Source organism: Haliotis rufescens, unplaced genomic scaffold (assembly GCF_023055435.1).
Source record: "Haliotis rufescens isolate VD_foot unplaced genomic scaffold, xgHalRufe1.0.p SCAF_6, whole genome shotgun sequence".
NCBI classification, from domain to species: Eukaryota; Metazoa; Mollusca; class Gastropoda; order Lepetellida; family Haliotidae; genus Haliotis; species Haliotis rufescens.
The window spans coordinates 31,423,636-31,447,299 of NW_025964334.1; the positions used below are offsets into that span (position 1 = coordinate 31,423,636).

The 23,664-nt window shown below is 37.7% G+C and overlaps 1 protein-coding gene across 1 annotated transcript; it reads left to right on the forward strand.

Annotated features, from left to right (window-relative positions):
* The first annotated feature begins 38 nt into the window (after positions 1-38).
* LOC124119152 (syntaxin-7-like) lies at positions 39-17,297 on the forward strand. The gene is made up of 11 exons (XM_046481566.2): positions 39-189; positions 996-1,095; positions 2,074-2,139; positions 2,317-2,386; positions 3,635-3,719; positions 6,279-6,353; positions 6,762-6,848; positions 8,468-8,599; positions 10,045-10,117; positions 12,001-12,083; positions 15,366-17,297. Exons 2-11 carry the CDS (start codon positions 1,014-1,016, stop codon positions 15,456-15,458), a joined length of 846 nt encoding a protein of 281 aa, XP_046337522.1. The 5' UTR covers positions 39-189; positions 996-1,013; the 3' UTR covers positions 15,459-17,297.
* Positions 17,298-23,664: the final 6,367 nt, after the last annotated feature.

Consider the following 23,664-nt stretch of genomic DNA (forward strand, 5'->3'; position numbering starts at 1 on the left):
ATAAATTACTACACCGGAAGTAAAATAGGGGAGGTAATCATATGGAAAGTTGATCATGTGAGTGGTGGTTAGAGTCTTTGAACTATTATTATTTTGACTCATAGCGTCGATATCATGAATCAGTGAAGAGGCTAGACATACGGCCACATACGAAACAACGCCATATATCTGACGTATATTCTGCTACAGGTAGGAGTTCTACTGTACTTAATATATATCTACTTAAGTGCAATGTTCAGTGGTGTGTCAACACATTACACACAAAACAGCCTTTGTAAACTTTATGGTAGAGTCCCGTTCCACAAAGCGATCATAGCGCAACGGCAGTCCTAAGTCTGTTGTAGGAGTAATGATAACCTTGACGCCACGATAGCCTAGTGGAACGGACGCCTGAATTCTAAAGGTAGGCTGTTGTATGGCATTAAATCATACGTCAACTTTAACGTTTTTGAAATATTATTTTGTTATGTATACTCAAATAGATTATGCTGTGGATCGCATAGATCATGTAGATGTCTGTCTATTCATACACGATAGTGAATTTTTTAATTTTTTGGGAAACGGCAATAAATAAAATGCTAAAAGAAGCTCGGCCCTGTCAAACCAATTTTATGAAACTTGTGAATAAGTTATGGTATCAGATACCAGAACTATTCACGAGTTTCACTGAATTGGTATGACACGGGAGCTCATTTAGTATTCTATATTTATGATCTCTGCTTTGGGGAAATGGCAGTGAAGAGGTTACTTTTGTTTTTGCAAATACTTACATTCCCATTACAGCAAGATAATGGATATTATCATATATGTGTATTATCATATATGTGTAAGAACTCTGCATTGATAGGTTCATTGTTAACGGTAGGTAGGTAACTGGGAGATTTTACGTGCGCTTTCCGCATGTAATAAAAATTACACTGTAGCGTATCTCGCACACAGTCATTGTTAACACATACATGTTTAATTATCAAATTGAAATGTTTTTTTTGTTTTAGTAAAACTACTCTTCCACAATGTCTGGAGGAAGGTATGGGGCTGTTTCTGGTTACCGGGATGATCCTGGTTTCAGTGACTACAGAGATGACCCAGGAAGTGGTAAGTGCACAAGAAATATTTCTGTGCAAGGTGCAACAATGTGCAGCAAGAATCTCAATGAAGATCGAGCAAGTGAAACAGGGTTAGAACTAAACTCCAAAGCTTTATCAGCTGGGTAAAGATAGAATGCCCTTGTTTTGTTAAAACAATGGAAAAAATTTGGAAATTTGTACAATACCGCAGGAATTTGTACTAGCCCCAGGCTAGTGGGCTTGTGTTGAGTTCTACCCCTTGTGTAACTCAGGACACGAGGAACACATCCAAGTAAGGTACAATCATGTCAAACAGACCTATATAACATTAAAATAAGTCATTAAACCCCTAACGTGTCTGATGAAATAACCCAGACTGGAGTGTACATTTAAACCTACAGCTTGAGCTGGTCAAACTCGCTCAATACCACAGTTATGGGCATAATAGGTGTAATAGGAATAATCAACGCTGATAATGGACACCAGGTCAGCAGCAAGTCAAGTGTCTATAAAAATTCCCAAATTGGAATTAAATTGAATGCAATGTGGAATGAATATGCACATGATGCAGGATTTCCAAAATGGCCCAAACTGATCATGATGATGTTTATTTCCCAATTTGCCTGCTATGACAAGTATAGCGGAAGTGCTACTTAGTAAATGTAGATAATTTCCTGTGCCTAAACATGGTCTGGGCGGGTGGGGTAGCCTTGTGGTTAAAGCATTTGCTTGTCAATCCGAAGGCAATTTTGGTGTCCCCGGCCATGATATTGCTGGAATATTGCTAAAAGGGGCATAAAACCATACTCACTATACCTGGTCCAGCCGAAGTAGACTGCTGACAGTAGGCGTCTCAGTTTATAATGGTTTATTCTGGCTCTTATGATGTAAACATGGTAAATATTATGAAACATTGGTGTTGACACTTTTTGTATTACGATCATTGTGTTTCATATGGTATTATCTTTTGTCTAGTATCAATGTCAAAGATATATTTGTCTTCCAGGAGCATTTTCTGCTGACGAGGTCTTTGATAAAATCAGAACTAATGTCTTCAAAATCAACAATGGAGGTAAGTCAAAAGGCGTTTTATTAACATAAGCGATGCATGGTAAGAAAACAATTTATTATCAATGTAAGAGTAAAAGAATAAATTGTTTCATTGTATAAAATGAGAATATTGTTTACAGATATTGTTGTTGTATTTGAAAAGAGAACATATGAATATTATCTTGATTGTTTCTTTTAGCAAATGTTGTTGACCGAGCCATGAAAAGTATAGGTTCAGAAAGAGACAGCGTCCAGCTCAGAGATAAAATGTAAGTGTATTTGAAGCGGATTATGGACTATCTTTGATGAAATACTGCTTTGAGAAAATGATCTTCACAGCTCCAGCTATGATCATGATGATGAGTTTGATGTGTCTGGTGCTTTAAATCTCAAGGGGCCTCAGATGATTTAGTATCTAGGAGGCCACAACTAACAAAATCTCATCATGAGGAGTTCTTTGCCTTGAAACCAAGGACCTGCGGGTTGTGGCTTTGATTCAGAGATTTCTTCCTGATTTCAATGCTCATTGGTTCCATGAAAGTTGTAGATGTAGAGCCTTACAACCTGCATCACTTTGGGCCTTTCTAAAAAAATATGAACTTCCATACTATGATTAAAACCCAAACCACTCACCAGCGTTAGAAATTGGCACTGGTCCTGCAGTCCTTGCCAAACTGCCCAATAGTTAAGTTATCATAAGGACTAGTAGACATTTGCCCTTTTTGAGGGTCTTACTATATGTTATCATTATAAGGACAAGTGGACTGAAACTGCTAGTTTCTACCGCTGCTCACCATGCTCACTCTGGTAGGAGTAAGTTCATAAGTTGTCTCCCTTCATGTCAAATATTTCCTATGAATTGGTTCAACTTTTTTTAGGTTATCTATAAAAGTGTAGCATATACAAAATCTAAGATTTAACTACTGGCACTGATTTGATATTGAGTACATAAATGGAACTTCATAAGGTAGTACTGTATATATAGCAAGACTATCAAATACGTCACGCTAAGAGACTAGTAATTTATTATAGGGGTGGGTGGATTAGAGCTTTTTGATGCACAAATGTACACAAAATAATGACCCTCCCCTAATGTTTGTCATATTTTTTTACCCGTGAAGATCCAGGGTAGAATAGGTCTTCAGCAACCCATGCTTGCTATCAAAGGAATCTATGCTTGTCCTAAGAGGCGTCTAACGGGATCGGGTGGTCAGGCTTGCTGACTTGGTTGATGCATGTCATCGTATCCCAATTGCGTGGATCGATGCTCATGATGCCAGTCACTGGATTGTCTGTTTCAGACTCGATTATTTTTCAGACTGCCGTCATATAGCTGAAATATTGCTGAGTGCGACATTAAACAACAAACAAACAAATAAGAAATGTCATATTTTTTGAATACCCTCCCCATGCCCTTGTACATTTTATACATGGCCCTCCCTGAAAAGTCAAAATGCGAAGCACTACCCTCCCCATAGTAAATGACCGGTTCCTAATGTTGCTATGCTTTCTTGTAGCCATGAAACATCACAGAGCACACACCAGCTGGTTCAGACGACCATGAGACTGATTAAATCAGCTGGAAGCAAGAGAATAAACAAGGTTAGAAAACAGGGACAGTGGAATGTGCACTTACTATGATTATGTACCAAAGGCTTGCTCACGATTTGAATTCCCATAAGTATGCTGCGTATTCTTGGTATCCCCTGGGGCGGTCGGGTAGCCAAGTGGTTAAAGCATTCGATCATCACAACGATGACCCGGGTTCGAATCCCAACTTGGGTACAATATGTGAAGCCCATTTCTTGTGTTCCCCGCCGTGATATTGCTGGAATATTGCTAAAAGCAGAGTAAAACCAAACTCACTCACTCACTTGGTATCCCCTGATTTGATGTAGCATGTTGCATTCATGGGCAAAAGCAAGAAGCTCTGCTTCTACTCAGAGAGAATTCAACAGTCCCTGCTAGGTAACTTGTACTCATAATGGCTCAAGTGTTTCATGTTTATCAGGTGTGATTGAGTGAGTTTGGTTTAACACCACTTTAACAGTATTCCAGTTATATATATCAGTGTGTGTCAGCTTATGTTGGAGGAAAACCCCAAGTGATGCAGGTCTCAGACATTAACCACTTTGGTGAAACCCACAAGCACAGGTACGGTGATAACCAACCTAGAAACATAATTGGGGTGAATTGGGATTCAAACCCACAATCATAGGTTTCTGGAGTGCACTGGGCCCCCTGTGCCTCCTTATCAGGTGTGAACAAACATTCCATGTATGCATGAGATTGCCAAGCTTTCAGGACAAATTATATTGGAAGTGATCTCCTTATCATAGAAAAACTGTTGTAGTAATCATGTTTGATTGTTTTTAGACATGTAGAAATTCAGTGTCCAACCCAGGCCGCCTGATTGTGCGATTCACGCTAAAAAAAATCAAATCGCCCCTCATAAAAAAATCAAAGCTCGATCTGTCGCGCACAGGTAATTTCTTGTACATTCACTTACTTTATCAGCTGTTTATACCTACCTTTATATTCAATACTCACTAAATCTTTAATCAATTAACGAAGAAAGAAAGTTCACAGCAAACGTTGTAAACAGCTGTCGAAGACCGATTGATAACAACCGGAAGTTCGAACACGAGTGACGTCCCTTGGGTTGCTGAATAAATTATCGATAGGATTGGCATAGGAAACCAAATTTGATTTACTTTAGTAGAAAACATATCAAAACTTTGATCAAAATTATGTTGTATTTTGTTGTTTAGTAATCAAAAACCTTTGACAAGATGTTTAAAGACAATAAATATTCTATCTTGAATAGTTCTGAAAATATATTTGAGCATTTTAGTTCGTTTTAGTTTCATTTCTGAAATCACACAATATGAATCGCCGACTGTCATAGCAGACAATCTTTTGAATAGTGAATTACCATGTCGCGCAAGAACAAAAGAAATTACAGATTTTTTTAATCCAAATAGAAAAAAGCACAAAGCATTGTTATTCATTTCAGTTCTTTATTCTGATCTGTTACACTTTTATATGATGATGTTCCAGTACATAATACAAAATAAGACATTTTTGAAGAAAGCAATTATCCCACCTACTTTTTCAAAATCCCTCCTATTTTCTACATGATGGGGGGACAAGTCCCCCCTTGATTTTCAATTCTGGGTTGGACACTGGAAATTCATGATTTAATTAAAACAATGTTATGCTTTTGAAACTCATGGCAGAAATTAAACAATGTTGTGAAATTTTGCAGCAAACAGCCTAATCAGCTTGTTTCCTTTTAGACATTGCTATATAAGTGCAATAATCTTGGACGCGACGTTAAACCCAATTTCACCTCACCTCACCTTTTAGACATTATAACTTTGTTTCAGTTGACCTGTTTTTTTCATTCTACCAACTTCATTGGGAATCCATTTATATCATGTATATGTAGAATTCGTTTTTGTAAAGGAATTTTGGATAGAAATTGAAGCATACCTAAACTCGAAACTTACATATGATATTCATATTGCCCATATCTTGATCATGTTTTAAGATCCTATGAATTGCTACACTTATATACCTCATGTACCTATGTTACAGATATATGTCTACTGAATTGAAAATAATTTTTTTTTTTTAAATTGATTGGGAAACCAGGGAAGAATAGGTTCTCTGGAGACTGAAGAGCATGGGCCCACTTGCACAAAGTGATCTTAGCGCTATGACTATTGTAAGCCTATGTTAAAGTATGGGAGTTACGTTCATCATAGCGCTAAGATCACTTTGTGCAAGTGGGCCCATGCTCTTCAGTCTTCACTCACTTTCTCACCAATCTTTACTTATGCTTTCACTGGTTCACTTTCACTTTCACTGGTTGCCTTGTCTGGGTCTTCCTTCCTGTTTACAGGCCTCAATGATGTAGTATCATTGACTGCAGCATTGTAGGATTTATTGAAAAAAGTAACCATTGTTACCAATAATTTTTGTAAAAAATAATTATGCTTCAGACTGTTGACAAAAAAAGAAGTTGCCTGCCACAAAAATGACATTCTTGTAAGACAATTTTCTTTAAAACAATTCAGGCTGCTAGTTTTAAATAAAAAAATATCAAATGATCTGTCCCCAAGCAGCAGTCACTTACTTCAATCGATTTGATTCCAGCAACAGAAGCTCCAACTCGATCGTCTGCGGAATGACTTCCAGGAAGCAGTGCAGAGATACCAGTCTCTACAGAGGGTAGGTCTGTTGGCCAGTGTGTATCCTGAATACTGTACTTAGCATGGGACACCTACAGTATTCATCATTGTCTAGCAGTGGTATAACGACCCTGTTCTAGTCTAGTAGCTACTTTCCATTTCTTATCACTGATTTTGTTCTATCCCTCAAAGATTTGATGGTTTCCATCAAGCATTATACAATGGTTACGAAGGTTGACAATACTTTTACTTTTACACATACATTTCAATGGCACATCCTGAAGACAGACCTTAGTAAAGAAATACAAGGGCAGAACGTTCATTTCTGTGTGTTTGGTGTTTGATAACAAATACTACCAACCACTGTAACACTCCTCAATTTTGTTTTGACACACCAGAAAGGAATACATAGATTGTTCTGTAATGAAATTGTACTTTGGGTTTTCAGAAAGCAGCTGAGAAGGTGAAAACAACTGTGATTATGAGTCCCAAAGGTTCCTCCAAGAAGCCATTGGTGGATGTATCCCCCTATCAGGTGAGGTGTGAAGCTTGCTACATTGTACCCAGGGGGATGTAGAGTCACTGTCTCCTGTATGCTATCCTTGTGGAAAGAGGTGACAAATAGGTATTGGGCTTGGCCTGACTGCTTTTGTGTCATTGTGTCTTGATAGCCTGGATTGCTCAGTCAGCCACTGGTTGACCTGGTCTAGCTTTCATATCATATACCTATCAATGATATGAGGCATATCACAGGGGGTGTAATAACCAGACCTGTATTACACCAATCTCATTAAAATCATACCTTAGTTACGGCTATCACTAAACAAAGATCTGAGGACATCCCATTACAGGTCACATCAGAACGACCTTTCATCCCACCAATCAAAGTGTCGCTTACCAGATCATGAACATGATAGTCGGAATTATTTTCTAATCATGCAATCTCGAAAACATTAAAACAGAGTATTCCGAACGATAGTTACAGCCCGTACGAATGATTCCGTCAAAATTATCGTCTTTATCTCGCTTCCGTGGGATAAACGGAGGAGGCGTTGCAGAGTACGTCCATACAATTGCAACAATATATTAGACATTCCGGAATGTTCGTTTGTTCAGTTTGCAAAATTATAATCGAGAACAGTGTCAACCTATTTTTATAAGCGTAGTCTGAAATGGAAGTCACCAGGTTGAAACGAGTGCCGTAAAGCTCGAGAAAGCTACTTTCTCATTGGCTGATATTGACTTTTTGTTAGTCATTTCAGTGGTCGGTCAAAGTTCGCGAAAGGTCGTTCTGACGTGACCCGTAATTGGATGTCCTCAGATCTTTGTTTAGAGGAAGCAAGAACTAAGATCTGATTTTAATGAGATTGGGTATTACACCCCCTGCTGTGCTGATATGGCTTGTCAATGCAGTTTGAATGGGCGACCGATATCAGCCCGGGTGGTAAGAAATTAGAGCTACGTCCCTTTGTACATCGCCTGCTCATCTGCTCACCTAGCTTTCCCGTGACAAAAACTTCCAAACAAGGTGAAAATATTTTGCATTCACTTGTAAATAGATACATTTTACAATTTTATGTTATGGTATATGATAAAAAGGTTATTATCACAGTTTTCATATCCTACCCCATATGAACCCTCGACCCCCATATCAGCCCTGTAACCTTTCTATCATATACCATAACCTCTGTTTATTATCCCCTGCCACAAAGTGGCATTCGGCAGTCCATCCACCTCTGAATGGGGAAATATATTCTCAAAAACTATTTAAGTTAGAGAAATGAATTTTTACGAACCGATGTTAGTGGTCACCATCTCAAGTTGGTGTCTTAAATTGTATATTTAGTAAAGGCCCTTGCTCCATACTTTTCAACATAGTGTGTACTGAGTGAAATGGGGGCAAGTTTTCTCAGAAACTACTTAAGTTAAAAGAATTAAAGTTTACAACCTTATCTATGAGATGCCTATCAAGACTTAGTTCGAAAAAAATTGAGTTTTTGTCCCATACTCACTCACTCACTCACTCACTCACTCACTCACTCACTCACTCACTCACTCACTCACTCACTCAATTAGTATTTGGTGACACAAATTACCTGTTTGGATATTTGTTGTGCAGAAGCTGGGTGGTTTTAACAGAGTAGCTTTGTTCAGGATGATGGTACGGCAGACACAAGTCAGCTAATACAGGATGACAGACGGGCACAGCTACAGGAACAACAGGTGGTCATCGAGGATGACCTGGCCCTCATCAGGGAGAGGGAGGAGAGGATTCGACAGCTTGAGGTAGGTGTAGGGAGTTTGTATCATTAGCGCTGATATCAGTATTTTCAGGTATATTACACTTGATGCCGGAACTACTTTCAGCATTTGAGCTCTGCTTCAATAATGACTACAATGAGTAAGGAAATATATGAGAAGTGAAACATTTTACAGAGCTCCAGATAACTTTTTGAGCAATTGAGTTTTTAATCAAAGGTTTCTATTTTATATGGGTTATTACATTTTTCATTGGGTAACCAATATTTTTTCACTCATCTATCCATCACTCTATTGGGTTGTTTCCTCAAATGAGTAAACATTTTGACATTTAAAAAAAGAAAGAAATGTTTTAAATGTATATATAGGCTTGACTTGAAAAGTAAATTACCTCGTAATTGTGTTTTGGAAATTAGCTCATTTGTATGCATGCTAAAAAAGCTTCATTGGGTATTACGAGTGCTGTTTTTTTTTAATTTTGAGTTTTTCATTTAATGCATGCATTTCTGTGCACAAGTTATTTGAGAGTAATTGGGGTTTTGAATAATTTTGGGGGGTATTTTATGCAAATACACAGCTTATCTGTAGCTCTGATGTTATATTCATGAAAATGTCAACTTTGTCAGGTCACTCAACAAGCTCACTTGGGCATGTTGGGTTGTCATTGATTGGAAAGCTTAGTACAGTGGAGCCCTGCTTATCCGAAACCCAGATATCTGGAAACCTTGCCTACCAGACATTATTTAGAAACAAAATGTATCATAAAATACTTCATTGATCCGGAAATGCAGTGTCCTGATCCAGACAGTGAATGTCAGTTACAAACAGTGCAAAATACACACTACTGTGTCCCACTTACTGATCAACCACCACACTTGTCTTGCAATTCATCATCCGACATCTCAACATCAAAGGTGATCATATCATGTTATCATAGTGTTAATTTATTCCAGATATGATGTAGTTTTTTACTGCATCCAATACTCAAATGCATTTTACAATGGAGGTGGGTTTTTTTCTCTGTTGAATTTAGGTACGGGGGGTACAGTGGGCATCAACAGATATTTTCCAAATCTTTTCATGATTTTAATTAACATGCTCAAGTGATTTGATGTACTTTGCGAGGTAGGTTTTATGAAATTTCTGTCTTGATTATTATATCGATCAGGGTGCCGTTGTACAAGACAACTTTAACACTATGACTGTCATAAGTGTATGTTAAGGTATGGGAGTTACGATCGCCTTAGCACTACAATTGCTTTTTACAACAGCACCCAGATTGTCTTGACTGGCCTCCACCATTTTGTTTGAAGCAAATGCAAATGATATGAGAGGTGGAATCTGATTGGGCAACAGGAGGGACATAGAAGGGATATAACTCATTAAAGCAACTGATGGTGCTAAGTGGATCTAACTAACTTTAACGTTTGAGACTGAAATTTATGTGATGAGAATTCAACTTTTCATTCCAGTCTGACATCCTTGATGTGAATGAGATATTCCGAGACCTTGGTGCAATGATACAGGAGCAGGGAGAAACGCTTGGTGAGTACAGAGAGACCTGTTTAGATGAGGTTGGGTGGTTGCTGCATTGCAGCAGTTTCCTTCAACCTCATTCAAATCCTATGTTTCACATTGATTGATAGATCTCTGCACAAGCTCATTAAAATCAGATCTTAGTTCTCGCTACCGCTAAACAAAGATCTGAGGACATCCAATTACGGGTTACGTCAGACTGACCTTTCGCAAACTTTAACCAACCAATGGAATGACTAACAAGAAGTCGTCAACAGCCAGTCAGGAGGCAGCTTAATTGAGCTTTATGGCATGAGTTTCAAACTGGCAGTTACGCTTCGAAACATATTTGTACATGTACTCGATAAAAAATTTAAAAACTAAGCAAAAGAACACTCTGGAATGGCTAATAGATGGTTTAGATTGTATGAATACAGACATAAAGCCCATAACTGTCATTCGGAATACCCTGTGTGCGTTTTCTCGAGGTTGCACGATCGAACATCACATTCCAACTGTCACTTTCATGATCTGATAAGCGATGCTCTGATTGGTCAGATGAAAGGTCGTTCTGACATTACCCGCAATGGATGTCCTCAGATCTTTGTTTAGCAGTAGCAAGAACTAAGATATGATTTTAATGAGATTGATCTCTGCATGAAGAGCTGACAAATAATAACAGAAACCAGCTTACACAGATTCCCTGGTATTTCCTGGTTGGCTATAAATAGCATAACATTCACATTGCCTCAAGCCTGTATGTTTCTGCCCATCTTCGACTCTCTGAAATTTAAAAACAAATAATACAGAGGTGTGATTCACCTGCAAGTAGAAAGAATGTCAACTTATTTTCCTGATAAGTTATGTATTGGGATACGAATCGTATCGCAACCTTAGTAACGGGATAAGTATCACAGTCCCACTGTATCGTTACACCTCTAATGGGTTCCTGAGCCAATCAGATGTCAGTTATCTATAATTATCTGGTTTCATTTCTCTACCCCCTTCTGTGTTTGATTCAGAAATTTTGGTCTAAAGAAAAAAAATCCAACAAAAGACAAATGTTAAAGAATCAGATGGATGTACCAAGAATGTAGAGGCTTCCACACTCTGATGAGAGACCTCACCTGATGTGGCCTCCTACGGATGGTTTGTCAGATCTTGATGTTGAGAGGAGAGGTATCAGTTCTTGAGTAATAGATCTGATTTTCATGAGGGTGTACTTTCTTCTTTGTGCATGAACTCATCTGCACCTATGGACTGTTATTACAACATGGGGATTGGATGACAACAATTGGTGCACCTGTGACTAGGTATTAGATGGACAACAACTAGCTGAGACTGATTGTGTTTGCATCATACGCTAATGGTAACTCTAATCCGGCTTTGCTAAACTCTTCTGGCATCTGTCACACATATTGTCTTCTAGGCTTAAAAAAATATAAGAATTGATTCTCAGGCAACGACTTTTGAAAATATAGTGCGGGTTGGCGGTGTTTTTTTTGTTTTTTTTTGCTTGTTCAAACTAGTATGAAACCAAATAAATAGTTGTGTACCATCAACCTGGGAAAGGGCATACCTACATAACCAAGCATAAAAACTGCTATTGATGCCATGACCAAAAAGTTCCCATGTAAGAGGAAGTAACTGTGTGCTATGTGCTATATTAGATCGCATTGTTTTTAGGTATTAGGATTTTTTTTTAAAACTGGAAGTAGAATGTGCCGTACTTTATGATGATGCGGGTGGTGCCTGAGAACCAAGGCTATTATTTTTTTTTGAAACCATATTATAGTTTCTAGATGCTTGCACTACCAACCATTTGGCCAGTGCTTAAGATATGGCTTTAATGTTGGTGATGTAACATTCTTTTAAATATTTTTAGCAAGTTCCTTTCACGACTTTCTCTTCAGACACAATAGAGGCTAATGTAGAGAAGGCGTATGGTAATGTTGAGACGGGCAATGAGCAGCTGGTGAAGGCGTCACAGTATCAGGTAGGTGCTGGTACTACAGTTGACCATCTATCTTAAAGGGGCACTGATCTAACGCAATTCCCCGGACAGGTTGTTGCCTTTGTTATTGTTTTTTCCCCGTGAGTACCCGGATGATAAGCAACGCAACAGAGCGTGACCAGAGACTGGTCTACCGTCTGCAAGAACAGCTAAATAAACTTGGAGGCTGGAGGCAATATTTGTTTTACGCATTTTTTAACACTGATTGGTTAACTGTGATCTATAAAGATTTCGTTTGGTTATAGTTTAATAATACAAAAAAAGTATCCATGCAGTGAATTGCGGATTGCGTCGATAATACGATTCCTTCTCCCTTGTTGTCATCCACGTTTTCTGGTATAACCTTGCACTTGTGTATTTGTTGTCATTCACTTGATGCTCAGCTAATGAATTTATTACAGCTACAATTAGTGGTAGCACCACTTAGATTACCTGACAAAGGTTCCCATTTGGCATTTATTGTGTCTGGGGTAATTATTCAATCTAAATCCAGGTTTGAAGTGAGGTTAAATGTGTGTTATGTAATATGCACATGGCAGCCCAGCAAGAGGTGAATGATCAGTTGATTTACTTTTTTTGTAAATCAACGGATCGTTCCTAGGCATCAAAGGATTAACAGAAAATACGTTGATTGATTAATCACTCTTATCTTGCACAGTGGATATGTCAAAAGTGAGTGTTTACATGTCTAGGTTTACTAAAACAAAGGGAATACACTCATATCATGGCGTGAAGTGCCGATGTAAAAACAACATACTTTGTTCAAAGGGTTAACTGATAATACGTTGATTGATTGCTCATTGTTATCTAACGCTATGGATTTTTAGGAACTGTGGACGTTATGAAAATAGTTGTCACGTTGGCTTTCTCAGCCGACCCTTGAGACTTGACACCTATGTGAAACACCTGAAACAATCTAAGTGATCAGTTGAGAAACGAACACGGGTTATAATATCCCGAAACGATATATATCTTTTAAAATATTTGATTGTTACTGAGACACGTGACATCAAATAAGTTTCTTTGTACAGCTGCAGACGAGTGCCTAAAATTTATACACATTTGGTAGGTTGTAATAATGGTATTTGCATTTTGTTTTCCTTCATTTGCTGTAGCATTGAACCGATTCGTTCTTGTTCCTCTACGTCTTGGTTGGGAAATTCTTCAATGCGCGATAGACGTTGTTTTCACAAGTCTTTTCCTTTGTAAGCGTGTAACCGTCAATTTGTAAAATGTGATTCTCTCAGGCAATTTATAAAATGTGTAAATATTTCAGTCATTTTGAGTGAAAAATTTGTCCAGATTGACTAAAATTGATAATGTCGATCAAAGGGACCTAAAACATCACAACAGATTATTATTATGTAGGATTAGAAGCCAAACAACATAGAAATGTACTTTTCAACGTAACATTTTCAGTCTCTTGGTGATGACATTAAACATCAAAATGTTTGGAATTCGTTATCATAATAATACAGATGGAAATGTTTTTCAGTCACTTTGTAAAATAACTGAATATTTAGGCGTTTAATAAATTTGAAAATGTTACACATTTTGACAGTCAAAAAATATACACACTTTAAAAAAAAGCAATGCTCAGGTGAAATATTTACTTTGAGTTGCAAGTCAAAATAGTGTAAACGAAAATCGCAAAATTACCAAGCAAGTGACTTATCAAAACTTCGTCACCATTACCGATGCTACCCACAAAGATACCTACATTTCCTTATTATCTCGCAACTGTATTTCATTTTGTTGATCAATGTGACCATACGCCCTTATTACTACCAATAAAAGTGACTAATGCGCTTACGAATGGCGCAGCAGAGGTCGCGAACTAGTCTAGATTTCTGCTATACATCCGAGTACTCGCCGGGAAAAAACAATAACAAAAGCAACAACCAGTCCTGGGGAATTGCTTTAGATCAGTGCCCCTTTAATTTCAGGAATACATGGAACCAAATCAAGATTATCTTAAAATCCTGAATTTAGCCTAAACAATGGCTCAAGAGTACAATAGCCTTATTCCCTGTTTGGAGACTCCACAACAAAAACATTTTTTGTGTATGGTACATGGGACTGTGTTTTGTTGATTGAGTTAGTTCCCTTTGCACAGAAAACAACAAGCTCACAACCATGCTTGGAGTTGAACTCGCAACTGAATGAACGTTGTGTTTACAAACAAGTGATGGCTGCCGAGACGCTGAATACTCTTACCCCAGCTTAAATATTTTCTTTGTTTGTCAATGTGAATTTCTATTTCATTCCAACTATCATGTAATTGGTACAGTAAGAATGTGAGGGAGATGTTAATTGATTTTCCTTTCGTCTGCAATCTTGAACATGTTGAACCAATCTGATTATACAAACAACAAAGTAAATTCATCTAGAAAACATGGTCAGTTGTAAACCTTTTCAAAATGAACTATGATGACATTCCCAAAGACATAAACAAAAGTATAAACGTTGCTACATTTGGGGCTAGAGGGCAAATTTCAAGATTCTTGTAATTTCAAGATTCTTGCTGGAGATGTTACCGAGAGTGTAATGAAGGTTTCATGCGCTGGGAAGGAGCTTGAGGAAAGAATGGACACCATCTTGAAACAACGAATATCTTCTCTTATCAACATGATGCTCCAAAATTTATAGTTCAACTCTTTCAGAAGAAAAACTTGATAGTTTTCTTTGTCCAACAAAAATTCTTTTTTTTATTATGTCTCCTGCTAGTAATATAGACCCTCTTATACAATATAAAATGTTATGTATAAATACCATGTCTATATCATTATCAGTGATTCAAGAAGACACCTGCAGTTTTAACTCCACAGCAGGATGACTTTCATAAATAAATAAATTAAATGGATGGATAAATGGATGGATGGATGGATATATAATTGACATTTATTTTTATTTTGACCGACCTTGTGTGGAAAAGTTGGAATAAATCTGTAAAACATAAAATTAGAAAAGTGTGGCCTAGAGAAAGACAGTACAAACATGTGGTAAAAAAGGTACCTTGGGTGACGGACGTGCTCATAGTTCAAGTTGGAAAAGTCAGCCTTTTCACCCATATAGCCATTCATGTGTACTTCATCATTGGTGGGTAAGGGATGGCTTAGAAACAACAAGCAGATCTGTAGTACAAATTGTCAAGTACAGGTCTGTCCTATAGACATGATAGAACAAATAATTAAATTGTAGTTGCTTAATTGTGGTTTAAAAGCCTACTTTCCATACTAATTCATTGTATTTTGTCCCTGCCAGAAATCCTCCCGAAAGAAGATGTGCTGTCTGCTGGTGGTGTTCTTAGTCATTGCCATCATTGTCACTATCATACTTGTGGTGACTCTAAGATAATGGCTTCAGCTGGGACCACCGTATCCATTGGACAAAACACACTGATCCGTGGTGCATTCCTCAACCACAAGCTGGCCTGGACGATAGTGCTACAATTAAAATGTTCTTGCGGATGTCAAGTTGTGATCAGGTCAAACCTTTGACAAATATTCTACCCAAAGGGTGCTCATATAGCTGACTATTTGAGGTGCCAGATTGGGTGTGGCTGATCCCTGCATTGGATAAATTATTGTTTGGCGTTATTTATGAAACGATTGACCAAAGTAATGATACTTAGTGCACTCATGGGGTTGTCTTCTAATACAAAATGCATGTACATGACGACTTGTTATACACAATAAAATGAAAGTTAAAATACTTTTTTGGACTATGGTAAGTTTTGAATCCGTTGTTAGCTCAATGGAATTGGATTTTCTAAACGTCAGTAGACAGTCAGTTCCTTTGATGACTAAATAGTCCTTATACTGCCAATCCCTCACCAGTGCATTGTGTATCATGAAAAAGTGTATCGTTCACAAATTAATGAGTGTCTGCCACAACGAAGATTTTTGAAGAGGAAGGAAAACAATTCAACATGGCTGGCAATAACAACATGAACATTTGAATCAACAAATAATGTGACTTGTATAAAAACAAACACCACATATATGGGGCACATATGTGGTGTCTGATTGTTTTATAATGTATATATCCAATATCTGTGTTTTCACTATTTATTCTATGCCTGACATGAAACTGCTGTCACCGGTCAGTGTTTGAGTGCAACAAGCTCACTTTAGCAGGAATGAGAGGAGGTTTCACTACAAGGGTTTTATTCATCGGCAATACTTCACAGGTTTGCAGACACCTCCATCACCCATGAATACATACGGTCACTGGGCGGTGTAGTCACTATTTTTAACCACTGAGTCAAACTGATTCCTGATTCCAGTGAGTGTTCTGACCAGTGAGCATTCATATTACATATGAATAGGACTTTTGTCCATCTACTCGTTACATTGTTTCAATATCTGGCAGTGGTAGGGTTCACACAAGATTCATACATGGAGTAGGCTCATTTGACTTCTGTGAGTTCTGTGAGGCCTCACTTCATTAGCATACTATAAATTAGGGCTGGGACAAGTCCAAATTTATTACCCGGCATACCAGACACCGTATTACCCTACCCTACTTGGGCACCCACTATAGGTCTCAAGAGTTGGGTACAAAATGTCTGAATGGTAATAGTTTCACCCTACATTGTATAAAACGATCTGATCATCCATACACTGAAGTTGATTAACACCTTATCCTTACAAAAGGTCAGAATGAATGCTTGCATAGTCAGAAATGTGAACATTAGCTATACTTGTAGTGTAACCATGGAATTTTATTGTTATTGTCAATAAACAGTATATCACGTGACTAACCACGGGTCTTGGTAGTCATGTGGGTACCCGGGTCCTACTCAGGACCACCCGACCCGAATTACCAATCCCAGCCCTTCTATAAATAGCTATGTGTCACTTCACTAAAGGCTGCATCTATACATGGGTGATGAAGGAATGCAGTGTATACAAACCCGTGGAGTATTAACAGTTGGTTTGCAGTATGATGTCTGCAAACTGAAATTCAATATATTAAGTTTGCGTATTGTTTTCAGATTTTTCAATTTGTATATAAAACAGATGGCAATAGAGTTGTATGTGTATGAATCATTCTTACAACTGTACTACATCCCTGCAGATTTGTATCAAACATTCCAATCAGCCCAATCAGTTTTTTTTCTATTCCATTTACTTACAGTATTGTTAAAGACAAAACCAATTCATCCTGTACAAGAGACACAGCTAACTTGAGGATCGGGTGGGTACACCATGTGACCTGTTTGACATCAAATATTGTTGTGTATGCTGTCAGTTAAAGGGCAAGTTCACACGGAAATGAACCTATTTTTCTTGTACTTTTTCCACATTAAAAGTGTTAACATAGAAGTGTCATAGACAAAAATATAAAAATATCACAATTAATTAACATATTTTTCGCATTAAAACGATTTATATTTTTCACATTTACCATGTGTTCTATTTCCACAACAAAAACACCATGGCTTATGCCCCTTGCAATATGACGTCATTGGTGCCAATTGATAAACATTATGACGTCATCATGCTTTGTTAGAGCCGTTTCACGTGGTGTAGGTCCAGGTGTGTGATTCTAACGTCTCAGATGCCAGCCAGCATAGTGTTATGCTGAGTCACCACTGCGCCGGAGTGTGTCGTAGGCCAGGTTGTTTTACCGCAAACTGGTACTTGATATCTTTTGCGTTGAGAATAGACAGGGACCCAGTTGAATTGGCACCAATTACGTCATAATCTAAGGGGGATAACTCAGGCCTGTTTAGCTCGAAAAACGAAGGCCTCATAACGGCATATCATTTTCACACTATTGTGAGCTTCCTACGTTCACTGTGAAAAAAAAAGAGTGTATATTTTCAAACACAGATACTAATTAATTCTAAAATTGCGTTTTGTTTAGAAAAAGAAAGAAAGTGATTTTTGCGTGTACACTTCCCCTTTAATGGTTGCCTATTTGAGACTACTGGTAGATTATCAATCTCTTTAAAATCAGATTGTTTGCTTTCATGTGATGCCTCTCTGCATGGAGACCTGAGGACACCTTCAAGGGGGCTTGCATGCAGTAAATCCTGACTTCTATTTGACCGCCCAGTGTAAATGAAGGATGAGCCAGTCAGATGTCAGCTTTCTAAAACGATACCGCTTTATTTCTTTACCACCACAATTTTGAAATTTTGATCTCAGCAAAGAAAACCGGCACAGAACACAAATATACTCTCAATATGACAGAAATGACAGGATGTAGAAAATATCCTCAATGCTATTATAGCCTGGCTTTTGTTTTTTGCATTCGGAACTCCTCAGTTATATTCTTTTTCTCAAATACAGAAATGATGTATGTTTGTCTGAATGATTCCCTCAGTCGTACCGAGAATTTTCAAGCCTTGATGCTGATTGGCTGATAAATATTCACCAGGCACGACCTCCTTGGAAGGTGATGCCAGAACTGTTCACACTATATTGGAGTAAAAGATCTGATTTTACTGAGTGTTGTAGATTATTTACCAACTCCAGTAATTGAACAAGTCAATCCTCCGTCAGAAAACTTTGGCATGATTCAAATTCTCAGGACAAAAAGCTATTTCTGCTGATGTTGATGTTCATAATAATTGAATTAGCTTCAACTTGTTCAGATACTGTAGGGCTAAGGAAGTCAGGTAGTCTCTGTTTGCATCAGTGCCAGGTCCATCGCATGAAGCTTTCCTTTCCTGTTATGAAAAGACAGTATCGTTTAGATAAATTGGTTTGCAGATGCAGAGGTGCCATCCATCACAATTTTTTATGGACTTATTTTCATATTTTGCTTGAGTGACTTATATTACAATTCTGTACAGTAAGAAATAATTATCTTTCCTGTAAGTATATAGTTATTGTCACACATCCAACCAAGTAATAGTCAACTAATAATCACTTGTTGTAACTTAAAAGTTTGACAGTTCTAGGAGTTTCGGGTGATAAAATGCCATGTAAAGGGAAATACTGCAGTTTCTGTTATTATTCACATGATTTTACACCAAAATAATGTGAATGTATTGTATCTTTTGTATTGCGATAGAGGGCTTTAAATTGATGTCTTGTATCGTGGTCTTCGTATCGCGATCGATACTGTATCCACATCGTTACACCACTAAGTTACTATAGACTCATAAATCATATAGACCCCTAGCGTGTTTTTAAGAAAAACAAAAACATTCTTATTACTGCATGTAAAAGATGTATTTCAGATTCCCGACATGGGTACATAGTGTAAAGCCCATTTCTGGTGTCCCCCACAGGGAAATTGCTGGAATATTGCTAAAAGTGGCGTAAAACCATACTCTCTTAACAAAAAGCGATAAAGAAATTGATCCAGAAGAGCCCTGTTGTCTTATTTTATTACACTGACTGCAAACTTACATGTTTGCCCCATCAAGTGTTTAAGTGTAATAGTCTTTTATATTATGACATCTGGGCAGCTGATATATTTCACAAAAACAGAAATGAAAAAGAGACCACCCACTCATCTGTTCAGTTCTTGATTGTCATTGCCTACAAACAGTTTTGTTGACCTTACAGGTTAAATGTATCTTTTGTGTGTATCTATTCAGTGTGGACTTTATCAAACGTTCAGTTAAAGCTTTACCGTATTCGACATAATAAGCGCCCATGGCGATATTTGCTAATATATTGGCTAGTGAAAATCCCAATTAGCACCTCTTCCGATTGATCAATGTACACAAGACTTATTTATTCGCATATATTACGCACCCGTGTGTTATATGCACCCTTAATTATGGGCTATTAAATTCTGCAAAAATATATCTGTCGTACATAAACATTTCAGGCTGTCAGCATAAACCACGAAATTTATCTTTCAAGTCTGTTTTTTCTCCACCAAAATAGTATTCTAATAAGAGCCCCCTATTCTTAATTTTGAGAGCGCCCTGGGCGCTTATTGCGTCGAATACAGTATGTTGACTACATGTATCTTTAATATTGTTGCCAATGCTTGAGAAACACATTGCTGCTAATGCCAATGATCTGGTTGAGTTTCAAGAAGTGATTCTTCAGTGAATTAATCTGACATTGCTTGTGTGAATGATGGCTTCACTTGGCCCTCATGTAATCATCACACTACCATTTAGCAAGTTTAGGAGATAAACGTCATGTTTCCAGATTTGTGGGTCTTATTGAGTATGTGACCACAGACATTTCTGTTGGAACTGATTATGTTATTGTCCATTCCAATACACAGCCTGAGTGTAGTCTTGAGTTGCTGACTCGTCCTCAGTTATCCAAGGTATTTATGATAATAGAATGAAGATATTATACCCTGGCTCATTGAGGATGGAAACAAACACGCAATGAATTTCTGCAAGCCTTTGTTAGTTACAGCAATTGTTAATTTTCACTATTTGATTTAAGATAACTTCTCTGCACAACCTCGGTACACAATGAGACCTAACATAATTGATTGTTTTCCTTTCAAATGTACCACCTAAAGGGCGGGAGAGTTGCCTGGTGATTATAGTGTAGACTTGTCAAGCTGAAAACAAGCTCACTCACTCACTCACTCACTCACTCACTCACTCACTCACTCACCTACCTTTAATTTGAGTCTTCTAACTTATATTACACTATGCAGTGGGTTAAAACTAATGACTATATCTTCTACAGATGTCTGTTATATACTGTAAATCTTGAAATTAAAGCGAGCGTGAATTAAATGTGAAAAATGTGAGTGGTCTTTGTTCGCATTAATGAATCTTCACATTTATGTCTTCAAAATGACTAACAACAATAAGATGGCCTCACTGCACACTTTGGATAGCTTCTTCTTCTAATTGGGGATTTAACATGCGCCTTCCGCACATGGACATGATGGAGACATATTAATTTCAAGATTTACAGTATATAATTAACTCTAGATATGCTGCATATTTGTTTTTGATAAACAATAGTGTAACAACACACATAATTACCCAATATTATCTTTTTCAACTTGCATACCTGTATTTCTATATAGATCTTTACATACATGAACTCAACAAGTGCAAAATACATTGAGAAGGTTCTTCATCTTGTATATTGTTAGACAAGTAACTTGCTGTTGTGAGTTAATGTTAATGTTAGACACTTGGGGCAGCACACTAACAGCTACATAAATTAGAAATGTCCTCACACAACACTTTAAGCAGAAAAAGGTCCTCTCATTGGTTTAAAAAAATACCAAATAGACTGGACACTATGGAGTTAAAATATCTGGCTACCAAAGAAAACTATCAATACCCAATGTAAAATATAATTTGTGAGTAAACCTTGGTGATGGGTTTCACCAAAGAGGTAGACGTGAAAGACCACTTAAGGTTTTCCTTCCATGTTAAGCTGACATGATATTATAGCTGAATACCTGTTCACACCGGTGTTAATCCAAACTTACTGTTCTATAATAGATGAATATACTTGAGCTAAGCATAAAAAGACAGCTCCAAACCACAATATTTCATTGGAATCATTGTCTGAGTATGAAATATTTGTACTTTTCATGCTACCACCCTATGACGCCATATCTATCATGTCTATTGTTTATTTAACACTGAAAACGAGAAAGATCATCTGACATTATTTCATAACAATTAACATCATGTAAAAATCATGAAATGTTCACAGTAAAATAGAAAAGACACCTCAGTGTGGTGAAGAGGTCATTATTGTTTTTTTTATAATGAAAATGAGCACCACTCAGTTTTATTTCTTGTTTAATGGCGTTTAATTGTCATTATGACAAAAGATGTGTCTATTGGGAAATCTGGATGTGGTGTGCCATTTGTTTTGCATGTTTTGATTTTTTTACCTTAGTTTTTTTCATTGTTATCAGCAATATTTCATTTTAATAATACCAAGGCATCAAAAAGAAATTGATGTGAATAAAGAAATATTGGCTGCAACATTTGGATAAAACAAAGAGTTTTTTTCTACTGTATATGTGATTAAAAATAAGCTTTCCTTTTCTACATGGTGGACTATTTTGTTACTATTGAAGAGGGATTAATGAATTGGTCTTCTCAGTTTATATAATTAGATATTCTTATTTTATTTGTAAAATGTATTTTTCCTCAGAACATCATGAATACTTCTTGGGTAGGTATACACCACGTTCCTCCATATCCCATGAATATGTAATGGCCATAACCGTCTGAGTCCCTTGATGGGACTTCAACCATGGATTAGTTTGGTTGGTTTGTTGTTTAACGCCACACTCAGCAATATTCCAGATATATGACGGCGGTCTGTAAATGATTGAGTCTGGACCAGACAATCCAGTGATTGATATCATGAGCATCAGTCCACGTATTTGAGATCGATAACATGCGTCAATCAAGTCAGCGAGCCTGACCACCTGATCCCGTAAGTCAACCACGGACCTACTGATCCGAGATTGGATGCCTTGACCACATGACCAAAAAGGTTAACTCGGTCAGCAAATTGACAAGGTGAAGATTTCATCTATGGGATAACTCAGCGCCCTGCTACATCCTCCCCCATCAACAGATGTATGCTACTGAGACTTATTTTGCTAAAAAATTGATATGAACATGCTCCTCCCCACATTGGGTGAATTGTCCACATGACCAAAGAGGTTAACCCCATCTGCAATTACTGACTCCATGCCCTGCTACAAATGTCTATGGTCACTATTGGTGTATTTGCGACTGTTTTTAATGAGCTTATGAAATGAAGCTGTTTATGACTCATGGACGTCCAATGAGCCTTAATTTGTTATTGTATGAGCCATTGCCTGGTATTGTGGTCTGATGTAAGCTGGATACTGATAGGTCAGAGCTGTAGCTGGCTTCCCCCTTGCTGAAACCAGGCCTTTACTTAATTCGTTGAGGGAGGAACGTACCATATACAAACCCATGAAATATTGATGATGATCTTAGGAGTGTACTTACGTTTTTTTCCCAGCATAATACAGCCCATCATCATTACTTTACAGATTTTGTATACACAGCAATATGCAGTCAAGATGCCATTTTTTGCAACGAATCACGACACGATCTAGTTCCAGCAAGAGGGAAACCACTGAACACTCATTACGCCACAAAAACGGGAATATGATTCTGGGTTAGAATTGGTTCCCCAGCAACAGATGCTGGTCATACGTGGCTACAAAATTGATCGGGTGGTCAGACTCTGTGACTTGGTTGATAGCGTGTACTCGTACCCCAGCGATGTGGTCATTGCTTACAATACCAATCACTGGATTGTCTGATTACAGGTTGCGATCATGATCTTAAGGTTGGAGTATTGCTTTGTGAGTGCGGGTTTTAACAGCAAAGCAACAAAACAATCTTGTGCTCTTTACCTTCGTTCAACATCAGGCAATGATAGTATTCTCATAGTTCATGCATGGAGAACGGTTCATTGGACTTCCACAAGTTAAAAACTGCCTCATTTCATTTGCTAACCACTCGCCACTATTACTCCATGTATTAACATGTGATGTAGCTACCATCTTCCCAAGGCAAGAGAGTTAACTGACTTTAAAAGTCCAGTTTCCACCGTTGCCGAACCAGGCTGGAATTCCTGGGCTCAATCGTAGCGCC